This window comes from Hyla sarda (assembly GCF_029499605.1).
Source record: "Hyla sarda isolate aHylSar1 chromosome 1 unlocalized genomic scaffold, aHylSar1.hap1 SUPER_1_unloc_9, whole genome shotgun sequence".
Lineage (NCBI taxonomy): Eukaryota > Metazoa > Chordata > Amphibia > Anura > Hylidae > Hyla > Hyla sarda.
The window spans coordinates 682,977-697,129 of record NW_026607595.1 but is presented as its reverse complement, the minus strand read 5'-3'; the positions used below and the strand labels follow the sequence as shown (position 1 = coordinate 697,129).

At 47.2% G+C, this 14,153-nt stretch overlaps 1 protein-coding gene across 1 annotated transcript in view; it reads left to right on the top strand.

The window, feature by feature from the left end:
- The first annotated feature begins 269 nt into the window (after nt 1–269).
- LOC130298298 (gastrula zinc finger protein XlCGF57.1-like) overlaps nt 270–14,153 on the top strand; it is a 55,815-nt gene continuing 41,931 nt past the window's right edge. Inside the window, exons 1-2 of the mRNA XM_056551229.1 lie at nt 270–297; nt 1,109–1,708. Coding sequence (XP_056407204.1) covers nt 270–297; nt 1,109–1,708 — 628 coding nt within the window. The remainder of the gene's footprint in view (nt 298–1,108; nt 1,709–14,153) is intronic.

The window sequence follows — 14,153 nt, the reverse complement described above, 5'->3', positions numbered from 1 at the left end:
CAGCTCAGAGCAATTGTAAGAAGAGGAAAACGTAGGGAAATGGCGAGTATGTGCGTCTGTTACTAATGGGGATCACACTAAGGGCTCGTTCACACAAGAGGATTTATTTGCAGGTTTCCCGCTACTTGTTATAAAGGGGGCGGGCTATCCCCAGGAGATTTTCGGCTGTGGAATTTCCGATGCGGAAAACTCGCCGCAAGCCCCATTGAAGAGCCCATCCCCCTTTCTAACACGAAGCAAGAACCGTGCATATAAATCAGCTCGTGTGAATGAGCCCTAAGTGTGTGCGGCAAGATGGTAAGACGCACTACTAGCTCTACTATTTTCTATTTTATTTACTGTATTTTTATTAATTAAAAAGTTATTCCTAAAATTTTATATTTTTTACATTTTATTTAATGTTTCAACTAATTACATTTTTTTTCTATTTCCTTTTTTTTTTTAATTTTACCAGATTTTTTTTTATTTTATACATTTTTTTAAACTTTTTTCATGTTTAATTTATTTATTTTTTAATTTTTCTGTCATTCCTTTTTTTTATCTATCCCATTCTATCTATATTAATGTCCCATTATAGTTCTGTTAATATCTAACCACAATACATCATAATTTTTTTGTTGATTTTTAAGTTTAATAATTTCACCTTTTTATCCCCACAATCCTAGAGAACTAATTTTCCACTATAAACTACAATACGTCACGTAAAAACAATATCAGAGTCGCTTCAGTCAGTAAAAGCGCCCAAAGGTAATACAACATAGAGAGACATTTGAAAATGGGTCTTGGTAATTAAAGGGGAACTCCAGTGGAAAACAATTATTATTATTTTTTTTTTTTTTTTTAAATCAATTGGCGCCAGAAAATGAAACAGATTTGTAAATTACTTCTATTAAAGTAAATGAATAGGACTTATCAGCTGCTGTATGCTCCACAGAAAGACGTGTAGTTTTTTCAGTCTGACCACAGTGCTCTCTGCTGACACCTCTGTCCATGTCAGGAACTGTCCAGAGCAGGAGAGGTTTCCTTCAAAGGCTTCAAGGAAAGTAATTATAACTATTTGCACAACTATGTTTTTACATGTACTACAACATTACATAGGGTCTTTAAGATGTGAATACTCCTTTAAAGTTATTAAAATCTGTGTTATTCTCTGCAGATTCTTGTAGCAGGAGATCAGAGGAGAATCTTATATCTTCAGATTATAAAGCAGATGATGATATCACACAAGATACATATGAAGAACATTCCATTATCCCAGATACACCCTCAGCCCTTCACAGCCAAGATCTGTCATCTCATCCTTATATACAGGTCCTGTCTTCTCAGTCATCACAGGATGTTCAGCAAAATAAAAGCCACAGAAGGGGTGTTGGACATCGAGTTCAAACAGGAAAGAAACCATATTCATGCTCAGAATGTGGGAAATGTTTTACTTTTAAATCAGGTCTTGTTCAACATCAAAGAATTCACACAGGAGAGAAGCCATTTTCATGTTCAGTATGTGGGAAATGTTTTACTCAGAAATCAGACCTTGTTGTACATCAAAGAACTCACACAGGGGAGAAGCCATATTCATGTTCAGAATGTGGGAAATGTTTTAGTGTTCAATCACATCTTGTTCCACATAAAAGAACTCACACAGGAGAGAAGCCATTTTCATGTGTAGAATGTGGGAAATGTTTTACTGCGAAATCAACACTTAAATATCATCTAATAACTCACACAGGAGAGAAGACAATTCAGAGTAATAAATGATGCAGATAACACATCTATATATTATCCAAGTACATAGGATATCTGACATTTATACATACCGTATATACTCGAGTATAAGCCGACCCGAGTATAAGCCGAGACCCCTAATTTCAACCCAAAATCCCAGGAAAAGTTATTGACTCGAGTATAAGCCTAGGGTGGGAAATACATCATCCCCCCCCTGTCATCATCCAGACCCCCGTCATTTACATCCTCATCATCATCACCGCCTGTCATCATCCAGACCCTCATCATCATCCCCTTGTCATCATCCCACACCCCCCCCCTTCATCATCCCCTTGTCATCATCCCACACCCCCCCCTTCATCATCCCCTTGTCATCATCCCCATCCCCCTTCATCATCCCCTTGTCATCATCCCACACCCCCCCCTTCATCATCCCCTTGTCATCATCCCCACCCCCCTTCATCATCCCATACCCCCCCTTCATCATCCTCTTGTCATCATCCGCCCTCAGTGGTCTTCAACCTGCGGACCTCCAGAGGTTTTGAAACCTCTGGAGTTTTGAAACCTCCGGAGGTCCGCAGGTTGAAGACCACTGCAGCCTTCGACATCATCCAGCCCCCTCTCACCCCCTTTAGTTCTGTACAGTACTTGCCTCCTCTCGGCGCTGGTCCGGTCCTGCAGGACTGTCCGGTGAGGAGGTGGTCCGGTGGGATAGTGGTTCCGGGCTGCTATCTTCACCGGGGGCGCCTCTTCTCCACGCTTCGGGCCCAGAATAGAGGCGTTGCCTTGACGATGACGCAGAAGTACGTTGGTAATGAACGTACCTCTGCGTCGTTGTCAAGGCAACGTGACTATTCTGGGGCCGGGCCCGAAGCGCTTAGAAGAGGCCTCCCCGGTGAAGATGGCAGCCCGGAACCACTATCCCACCGGACCACCTCCTCACCGGACAGTCCTGCAGGACCGGACCAGCGCCGAGCGGAGGTGAGTACTGTACAGAACTAAAGGGGGTGAAAGGGGGCTGGATGATGTCGAAGGCCGCAGTGGTCTTCAACCTGCGGACCTCCGGAGGTTTCAAAACTACAACTCCAAGCAAGCCCGGACAGCTGATGGCTGGCCGGGCTTGCTGGGAGTTGTAGTTTTGAAACCTCTGGAGGTCCGCAGGTTGAAGACCACTGCGGGTGGGGAGTTCACTCGAGTATAAGCCGAGGGGGGTGTTTTCAGCACGAAAAATCGTGCTGAAAAACTCGGCTTATACTCGAGTATATACGGTATATCATATACTGCATCTCCAGACTTGTTACCAATTGTTAATAAAAGTTTTCTTTCTTATATGATTTATTATTCTTATAATCATCTCCGCACACTGGACTTATAATAAATGTAATATTGTCCCTGAGGTTGTATATAGGGAATGTAACGCGTCAGTGTTGTCCCCGCCCCCTTCTCATTATGATTATAGAGACTTTAATTCAAGGCATCAGACAGGATCCGCGCGTCTCCCTTGAAGATCGTCTCTTCTGAACATAAGACGCTGCAGATACTTTTATTTATCACAAACCCTAGACCAGCGTTTCCCGTCTTGACGTCTATTTACGTAATTTTTTTATCAGGTTATAAAATACATTTTTCTAAATCAGAAGCCGTTAATAATATTTGCCGCTTGTTCTATATGGTAAAATCTGAAGACAGGTTCCTATTAAATAATTGTTTAGGTAAAGGGGTATTTCTGTGCTCAAGCGTTCTTGAATTTTGTTCAGGACGCTGGGAGCCGGTGGCCGTGGTAGTGATGTCATAGCCACGCCCCCTAGTGATGTCATGCCACATCCCCTCCATTTATGTCTATAGAGATGAATAGAGGGGGCGTGGCCTGAGGTCACCACCACTGCTGCACGGACCCGGCGTATGTTTAGAACAGCAGCAGGACCCCCACAATCAGACCTCTTATCTTCTATACTTTGGATAGAGGATTAGATGTCTAGCAGCGGAGTACCCCTATAAATAATTGTTAGTTACGTTTTAGGCGAGATGTCGGGATTTTGTATTTATTTTCCTATCTATTTCTTCTTTTTTTTGTCGTCTTTCTTGTTCTCTTTATAAAGTGTTTATATTTGTCATTGTTTTATTGTGGCAATATGATTATTACTGTTTGGCCCTTTTCACACTACAAAATTACTCCGTTTTATAAATCTGTTTGAAATTCCTTTAGAGAATGTAAAAAAAAGGATGTTCTACGTCTGTTACAAAATCCCATTAAAGTCTATGGTATTTTTCTATGATCCGTTATGACCTGTAATAGTTCGTTATAACTAACGGAATTTAGTGGTGACGGAACATGTGACGGGACTTCCACTCATTATTTTTCCGTTTCAAGAGACGGATAAATTAACATCCGTTATATTTTAACATTGAGGTCTATGGCTGACGGACGTTACCAAATACATCCGGAAATGTCCGTTATTGTAAGGGACATTGGTTTTACTGAGCATGCTCAGTAAAGCCTTCTCTACCCTGAAGTCACATGGTGTAGTGCTCACACCCCCCTGTTAGGACATCCTAAAGATTACTATGTTATCCCGGATTAAATACATTTATTTCTCTACCTTATATTTTAGCTCCTATAAAGTACAAAACAATAAAGGGAACACTAAGATAACACATTCTAGAGCGATCATCGCTCCTTAACCCCTTCCCACAAATGGACTTAATAGGACGTCCATTTTTTTCTGTGCGTTCCCGCAAATTGACGTACAATCGCGTCCAGTCACGATCACAGCGCCGCGGGTGTGCGGTGGTGATCAGCGGCGGGGGCGGCGATCTACTTTACAAAGAGAGAATCTGAAATTCAAAAAAAAATGCTAGATTTTAAATTTTTCATGAAATTTTTGGTGTTTTTCACACTAAAATGCAGAATGTATGGACCAAAATTTACCACTAACATTAAAGGGATATTCCAGGAAAAAACTTTTTTTTATATCAACTGGATCCAGAAAGTTGAACTGATTTGTAAATTACTTCTATTAAAAAATCTTAATCCTTTCAATTATTATCAGCTGCTGAAGTTGAGTTGTTTTCTGTCTGGACACAGTGCTCTCTGCTGACACCTCTGCTTGTCTCAGGAACTGCACGGAGTAGAAGGTTTCCTATGGGGATTTGCTTCTAAACTGGGCGGTTCCCGAGACACGTGTCATCAGAGAGCACTTAGACAGAAAATAACTCAACTTCAGCAGCTCATAAGTACTGAAAGGATTAAGATTTTTTAATAGAAGTAATTTACAAATCTGTTTAATTTTCTGGAGCCAGTTGATATATAACAAAAGTTTTTCCTGGATAACCCCTTTAAGTACAACGTGTCATGAAAAACCAATCTCAGATTCCCTTTGATAATTTAACGTTCCCGCAGTTATTACAACATAAAGGGGACAGGACAGGATTATAAATGAGCCTTGGTTACCATCAGACTGGATTCCCTTCATCAGTTGGTATCCATAGGGGGCGCTCTCTGTGTACACTACTTTCCCTGTCTCACATATGCACCAAGCACATAGCAGGCTGCATTAACTGTCAAAAGCATCAGCCAATCAGAGTGCTGGGCCAGTGCAATATGCAAATGAGCTGCCACAGGTGACGTAACCGCCCCCTTTCTGTCCCGTTTTATAAAAGAAGGAAGATGTTTAGTCTGTGAGAGGGCGGAGGAGGGGCGGGCGGAGGAGGTCGTTCTCTTGTCAGGTCCTTTTCCAGTCACTTGTCATATACACCTCTCCCCAAGTACAAGGTCTCCCCCCCCCCCCCATGGGCCCATAAATAGAGCGGCTGTTATAGTAGAGGACGGTAGGTGAGATGTGGACAGTCATCTAGGAGCCACAGAGCCTCTTTGCTGGTGGACAAACAACGTCACATCCCTTGTGGGCAAACTGAGCCGCACTCTCATTGGGTACCTACCTTATTAAGCTTAGGATTCACACCCTAATTCCTACCAACATTATTATTGCTTTTGGAACCCAACAGGTTGGGGGGGAGGGGCAGAGTTTACAAAATCCCGGGGTCCAGCCCTTTGGAATGACATCTACATGTTATCCGTTTGGGCTTCGCTGGTAGGATTGGCCGCACCTAACACAACCACAAGTAGGACCCATCTTAGTGTTCTCCAATCTAATATGTGGCAGGAGGCCTGATAGTCCCCTGAGGGGCAGAGACATTGATCTGGGTGAGAGGAGGAGACAGGGGCCTGTGTACAGAGATGGACAATGCACAGTCCCACTTACCTGGCTGCCGTGATAGAGACATGGCGCCCCCACTGGCCCCCGCACACACAGTCGGTGTGATGACTGTGCAATGTCTGATGTCTGCCATAAGCGGTGAGTCACGGCTGCTTGTAGCAGCTGATACTCAGAGTCTATAAGGCAAGCGCAGGGAAAGTGTCCGGTGTCCAGACAGAGTTTGGCGAGAGGAGTCTTTACTCTTTCTGGTAGCCAGGACTGTGAATAAGTGACCCTGAGCCCATTGTATGTGCAGACTATTAGGTAGAGTCCTGAGCACTTGGATATAACTACCTTACCGGCTGGCACCCGTATGGTGGCGCTAGTGAGCAGTTCTCCAGTGTAATCCAGGTAATAGCGATGATGACTGTGATGATGTCATGTCCCGGGCAGAGAATGAAGCGCTGACTGTGAGATCAGGGGAAACCACTAATCCCAGATGTTTGGTGGGTGCCGACTTCTATACGGCAAGATGGCTGAGTGGTTAGTGCTCTTGCCTTACAGCGCCGAGGTCGTGGGTTCAAATCCAACCAAGGACGACATCTGCAATGAGTTTGTATGGTGTCCTCTGGATGGGTAATGTACATGTAGCTGAGCTGTATGTGTACACAGTAGAGCTGTATATGTGTAATGCGCATGTAGCTGAGCTGTATGTGTACACAGTAGAGCTGTATATGTGTAATGTACATGTAGCTGAGCTGTATGTGTACACAGTAGAGCTGTATATGTGTAATGTACATGTAGCTGAGCTGTATGTGTACACAGTAGAGCTGTATATGTGTAATGTACATGTAGCTGAGCTGTATGTGTACACAGTAGAGCTGTATATGTGTAATGTGCATGTAGCTGAGCTGTATGTGTACACAGTAGAGCTGTATATGTGTAATGTACATGTAGCTGAGCTGTATGTGTACACAGTAGAGCTGTATATGTGTAATGTACATGTACCTGAGCTGTATGTGTACACAGTAGAGCTGTATATGTGTAATGTACATGTAGCTGAGCTGTATGTGTACACAGTAGAGCTGTATATGTGTAATGCGCATGTAGCTGAGCTGTATGTGTACACTGTTAGGTTCAACCCCAATGGTTGAGTCGTCTTCTGCCGGTGGATACCCAATAGTGCTTCCCAATAAAGATACAACACACACAGGTTGTAACTGAACTGAAGCAGAAGCTGGACTGACTTCTCTTTCTCAGTGTATTGCTTATATACATGATATTCAATTGGACTTGCGTAGTAGATTTTAACAATGAAAGGAAGAAGGAAGCAATAAATCTCTACATTAGACTAATCATTAGACTTAGTAAAAAAACAAAATACGTTTGTTGGTTGAAGGTTCCCCTAAATTGTCTTCTGCTACAGATGTGAAGGAAAAGATAAGAAGTCTCTTGCTCAGCATTCTCTCCAGGATCTTGAATATATAAATCACTGAGTGTCTCTTTAGTCAAAGTTCAGAAGAAGGACACAAGTCAAAATTAAAGTCTTATATAGAATGGAGATGAAGTCTATAAAGAATAAAAATTTATTCTCCTCTGGCTCGGACCTATCATTTCCCCCTTTGACATCATCATCTGAAAGAACTGGGTCCTCCAGGTCAGGTGTATAGCAGGTCTTTCCTCAGGTACTATCCCAGACCGCGAGTTGTCTGAGGGAACCAAGTCTTCTTAAATTGGCTCCGTCCCCTGAGTAATGGACCGGCATCCTCACCAGGAAGAGTGTTTCAGGTGTGATGTCAATCTAAAAACAAACGAAAAAGAGAGGAGACATGAGAACCTGGAAACAAATGCCGATCATTATTCCTTCTACATCCTGGGAAAACAGCATAAAATGTTTATATTAACCCATTCATTTGAAGTAAACAATACTCAGTATTTACCGATTCTATATTTACAGCGACTTATGCATATCATCAAAAGCTTAATAACTAAATAAGATAAAAGAATAACTACTGCAACTTGTAATATAAAATGTATGGCACCTCCTACCCATCCCCCAATACCTTTCAACCAGGTGACTGGGTTCATTATGGAGAAAGTATTCCCCCACCATTTATCTTTATTTTGGTCATTGTCTTTAGCGGACTGTTCCCTTAGTTTTTGTACGTTCTCAAGTTGGTGGTGCATCTGGATGGTACTTGTGGTGTCTATGTAATGACAGCAAGTGGGGCCTATAATCTGGCACATTCCCCCTTGAGCAGCTGTGAGGTAATCAAGAACTATTGTGTGCTGGTTAGTTGTACAGACACAGAGGTGTTAGTGATTTCCAGAATGTCATATATTTGGTCGTCAAGGTAGTCAGTGGCCTCAACTAATTTGTCCCACATTTGCATCTGTCACGATGCCGGCTGGCAGGTAGTGGATCCTCTGTGCCAGAGAGGGATTGGCGAGGACCGCGCTAGTGGACCGGTTCTAAGTCACTACTGGTTTTCACCAGAGCCCGCCGCAAAGCGGGATGGTCTTGCTGCGGCGGTAGTGACCAGGTCGTATCCACTAGCAACGGCTCACCTCTCTGACTGCTGATGATAGGCGAGGTACAAGGGAGTAGACAGAAGCAAGGTCGGACGTAGCAGAAGGTCAGGGCAGGCGGCAAGGTTCGTAGTCAGGGTGATAACAGAAGTTCTGGTACACAGGCTTTAGACACACAAAACGCTTTCACTAGGCACAAGGGCAACAAGATCCGGCAAGGGAGTGCATGGGAGGAGGTTAGATATAGTCAGGGACCAGGTGGAAGCCAATTAAGCAAATTGGGCCAGGCACCAATCATTGGTGCACTGGCCCTTTAAGTCTCAGGGAGCTGGCGCGCGCGCGCCCTAGAGAGCGGAGCCGCGCGCGCCAGCACATGACAGCAGGGGACGGGAACGGGTAAGTGACCTGGGACGCGATTCGCGAGCGGGCGCGTCCCGCTGTGCGAATCGCGTCCCCAACGGCCATGACAGTGCAGCGCTCCCGGTCAGCGGGACTGACCGGGGAGCTGCAGGGAGAAAGACGCCGTGAGCGCTCCGGGGAGGAGCGGGGACCCGGAGCGCTAGGCGTAACAGTACGCCCCCCCTTAGGTCTCCCCTTTTTTTTGTCCGGTGACTGCCTCCCCTGGGATGAGGACACTGGGAAGGAATGGATGGTTTCCTCAATGGCAGGCAGTACAGCAGGAGTAGGAATGGGGAGGGAGGGCAGAGGGTGAAGCTTGGCACGGGGTAGGGAGACACAAGGACGGGAGCCATGAGGGGACACAGAGGCTTGCCTGAAGGGACTGGGAGGGGGGGAGAGGCATTTTCTGTGGCAGGCAGAGTCCCTAACGACTTTAGGGGGACCGGATACAGGAGGAACCACAGGGTCACGGCAGGGAGTACTGGGAACTGGTTTAAGGCAGTCCTTGGAACAAGAGGGACCCCAACTCTTGATCCCCCCAGTGGACCAGTCCAGGGTTGGGGAATGGTGTAGAAGCCAGGGTAGTCCAAGGAGAACTTCGGAAGTGCAATTGGGAAGGACAAAAAATTAAATTTTCTCGTGATGAGGTCCGATGCACATTAGGAGGGGCTCCGTGCGGTAACGCACGGTGCAATCCAACCTGGCTCCGTTGACCGCGGAAATGTGGAGTGGCTTGACAAGACGGGTCACCGGAATGCGGAATTTATTCACCAAGGACTCCCGAATAAAATTCCCAGAAGCACCAGAGTCCAGGCAGGCCACGGCTGAGAGGGAAGAGCTGGCTGAAGTAGAAATCCGAACAGGCACCGTGAGACGTGGAGAAGCCGACTTAGCATCAAGAGACGCCACACCCACGAGAGCTGGGTGCGAGCGTGCGTTTCCCAGACGTGGAGGACGGATAGGGCAATCCACCAAAAAATGTTCGGTACTGGCACAGTACAGACAAAGATTCTCTTCCTTACGGCGATTCCTCTCTTCCAGGGTCAGGCGAGACCGATCCACTTGCATGGCTTCCTCGGCGGGAGGCCTAGGCGCAGATTGCAGTGGAGACTGTGGGAGAGGTGTCCAGAGATCTAAGTCTTTTTCCTGGCGGAGCTCTTGATGTCTCTCAGAAAAACGCATGTCAATGCGAGTGGCTAGATGAATGAGTTCATGTAGATTAGCAGGAGTTTCTCGTGCGGCCAGAACATCTTTAATGTTGCTGGATAGGCCTTTTTTAAAGGTCGCGCAGAGGGCCTCATTATTCCAGGAAAGTTCAGAAGCAAGAGTACGGAATTGTATGGCGTACTCGCCAACGGAGGAATTACCCTGGACCAGGTTCAGCAGGGCAGTCTCAGCAGAAGAGGCTCGGGCAGGTTCCTCAAAGACACTTCGAATTTCCGAGAAGGAGTGTACAGAGGCAGTGACGGGGTCATTGCGGTCCCAGAGCGGTGTGGCCCATGACAGAGCTTTTCCAGACAGAAGGCTGACTACGAAATCCACCTTAGACCTTTCAGTAGGAAACTGGTCCGACATCATCTCCATGTGCAGGGAACATTGCGAAAGAAAGCCACGGCAAAACTTAGAGTCCCCATTAAATTTGTCCGGCAAGGACAGGCGGAGGCTAGGAGTGGCCACTCGCTGCGGAAGGGGTGCAGGAGCTGGCGGAGGAGATGATTGCTGCTGCAGTTGCGACTGAAGTTGGTGCACAATGGTGGACATTTCCGACAGCTGGTGGGTTAGATGGGCGATCTGTCGGGATTGCTGGGCGACCACCGTGGTGAGATCAGAGATGGAATGCAGGGGAACCTCAGCGGGATCCATGGCCGGATCTACTGTCACGATGCCGGCTGGCAGGTAGTGGATCCTCTGTGCCAGAGAGGGATTGGCGAGGACCGCGCTAGTGGACCGGTTCTAAGTCACTACTGGTTTTCACCAGAGCCCGCCGCAAAGCGGGATGGTCTTGCTGCGGCGGTAGTGACCAGGTCGTATCCACTAGCAACGGCTCACCTCTCTGACTGCTGATGATAGGCGAGGTACAAGGGAGTAGACAGAAGCAAGGTCGGACGTAGCAGAAGGTCGGGGGCAGGCGGCAAGGTTCGTAGTCAGGGTGATAACAGAAGTTCTGGTACACAGGCTTTAGACACACAAAACGCTTTCACTAGGCACAAGGGCAACAAGATCCGGCAAGGGAGTGCATGGGAGGAGGTTAGATATAGTCAGGGACCAGGTGGAAGCCAATTAAGCAAATTGGGCCAGGCACCAATCATTGGTGCACTGGCCCTTTAAGTCTCAGGGAGCTGGCGCGCGCGCGCCCTAGAGAGTGGAGCCGCGTGCGCCAGCACATGACAGCAGGGGACGGGAACGGGTAAGTGACCTGGGACGCGATTCGCGAGCGGGCGCGTCCCGCTGTGCGAATCGCGTCCCCAACGGCCATGACAGTGCAGCGCTCCCGGTCAGCGGGACTGACCGGGGAGCTGCAGGGAGAAAGACGCCGTGAGCGCTCCGGGGAGGAGCGGGGACCCGGAGCGCTAGGCGTAACAGCATCATCATGGCGTATACAAAGAGAGTGCTGAAGAGTTTATTGGCTGTTCCCATCTGAACTACGTGTGGTCTTCCATTCTCTCTTTCCTTGTTGTCAGCTGCTCTCTGGTATAGCATGTGTCTTGGGACTGCTCTCATGTCAACGTCTTTGTTGGGTATCACAAAAGTCGAGGGAGTGAGTCTTGCTAGGGTACATGTGCCATTTACCCCTACTGGCAACCACTTGTAGGCCCCTCTTCCACATACCCAATATGTGTCTCTTGGGAGTTCCCAATATGAGGAATGTTGATTTATCAGTTTGTTAACTATGTCAACCAGTCTTGAGGCGTTAGTCATGTAGCACCATCCAGGTTTCTGTCCCAATGTACCACAGTAACCAATATCTGGGTTATTACATGTCGGGTCATAGGGCTGGTAATATGAGGATTCATTACATCTTTGATGTCCTATCATGTTATGACACTCTTCTCCGGTACCTTGAGGAAAAAGTGTATTATTCAGCCAGTTTTTGTCATGTAAGCACCTCTCTATTTGACTAGGCTTAAATGTATCAGTACTTACAGATGTTCTGCTAAAACTGACCTTTATCCCCTGTGTGGGTATTCGTCCTAGGTCTAGTATTTGTGTGACTTCACGTGCTACCCAGGAGCCCCCCTTAAAGGTCAGTATCTGCTGTGGTCCCTGTCCATAACTGCTCAGGTTTCTGTTACGCCTAGCGCTCCGGGTCCCCGCTCCTCCCCGGAGCGCTCACGGCGTCTTTCTCCCTGCAGCGCCCCGGTCAGTCCCGCTGACCGGGAGCGCTGCACTGTCTTGGCCGTTGGGGATGCGATTCGCACAGCGGGACGCACCCGCTCGCGAATCGCATCCCAGGTCACTTACCCATCCCGGTCCCCTGCTGTCATGTGCTGGCGCGCGCGGCTCCGCTCTCTAGGGCGCGCGCGCGCCAGCTCTCTGAGACTTAAAGGGCCAGTGCACCAATGATTGGTGCCTGGCCCAATTAGCTTAATTGGCTTCCACCTGCTCCCTGCCTTTATCTGACCTCCTCCCATGCACTCCCTTGCCGGATCTTGTTGCCTTGTGCCAGTGAAAGCGTTTAGTGTGTCCAAAGCCTGTGTACCTGAACTTCTGCTACCCATCCTGACTACGAACCTTGCCGCCTGCCCCCGACCTTCTGCTACGTCTGACCTTGCCTCTGCCTAGTCCTTCTGTCCCACGCCTTCTCAGCAGTCAGCGAGGTAGAGCCGTTGCTAGTGGATACGACCTGGTTGCTACTGCCGCAGCAAGTCCATCCCGCTTTGCGGCGGGCTCTGGTGATTACCAGTAGCCTCTTAGAACCGGTCCACTAGCACGGTCCACGCCAATCCCTCGCTGACACAGAGGATCCACTACCTGGAAGCCGAATCGTGACAGTTTCCCTGCCACCAGGGTTGCCCAATCCACCCCACTATTGGAATCCCCACTGAAGTGTTCCAATTTTTTGTATACCGTGGCTTGTTGCTTGCTAATGTGTCGAAGCAATTCCCCTGGAACATCTCATGTGGTGGCACAGGGATAGCCAAATAAGGCCTACTCTGGGCAGATGTAGGAGCATGTGTGCATATCCAGCAATCTGTCACTGTGAGATTTTTTGCCAACATTAAGTGGTGTTTCAAGAATTTGTTATCTAGATGCTTTTCTAGCTCATCATGTAAGGTTGTGATGTAACATATTAGACAGTTGTCATGTTGTCATGGTCAGATACCGTCCTTTTGCAGTGTGATGCATGAATCCAGCTGGCTTTTCCTTGCAGCTTGACTGATGTTGCTGTAGTCAAGAGAACTTGATATGGTCCTTCAAATCGGGGCTCGAGGGACTTCCCGGTATGTTTCTTTACATACACGTAGTCTCCAGGCTGTAGCGTGTGGGTTCCTTCAATGCTGTCCGGTCTGGGAGGAAAGACAACACTTGCCCACATGTTAGTTTCAGATACTTTCACAAGAACTGCACATATGAGGACAGATTCTCATACTAAATGTTATAACTATAATACATCCTCCCCATGGGGTAGGCCTCAGGTCAGCCTAAAGGGATCAACATACACCAAGACAAAACACATAACCTGAACAAGGGGTCAAGCTTATGTAATCTACCTGGACTCTCTAGAGCAGACAGAGTGGCTTTGGGTATACTTTCAGGGGGCTGGTATAGCCCTCCCTGGATTGTATGAAGCATAGGTCATACAGGCTTGAAGAAAAGCTACTGCGGTAGTGGAAATACCAGGGGCTATCCAGGATTTGTCCATGACTTGCAACATGGCAACTTTAGACAAATGTGTTTTACCATGTATTACTTGGACTATGATTGGGAAGCAGAGTTCTAGGCAGGCAGACTTTTGCAGAAGTCCCTCATATGCCGTCTTTCCTCCTCTGTCCCTTAACATCCTCCAAGATTCTTTTTACAGCAACATCTGCCTGTTGTGAAGGTTTTTTTTCCCACGCTCACCTCCACGTCTCTGACAGATATCACTGGCAGTGCGGCGACTGCCTCTGTAGTGGTGTCAGCCAACTCATTATTTTTGGCTTCTAAGGTACCAGTCTTAGTATGGACCCTAATTCTGACAATTCCCACCTCCTCTGACATTAGCAGCCCCTCCATGAGTGCTCCAGTTCTCTGCATCTTTTATTGGTCTGCCTGAAGAGGTGAGAAAAGTCTTCCAGATAAGTCTGTTAGCGATTTTACCCCAGA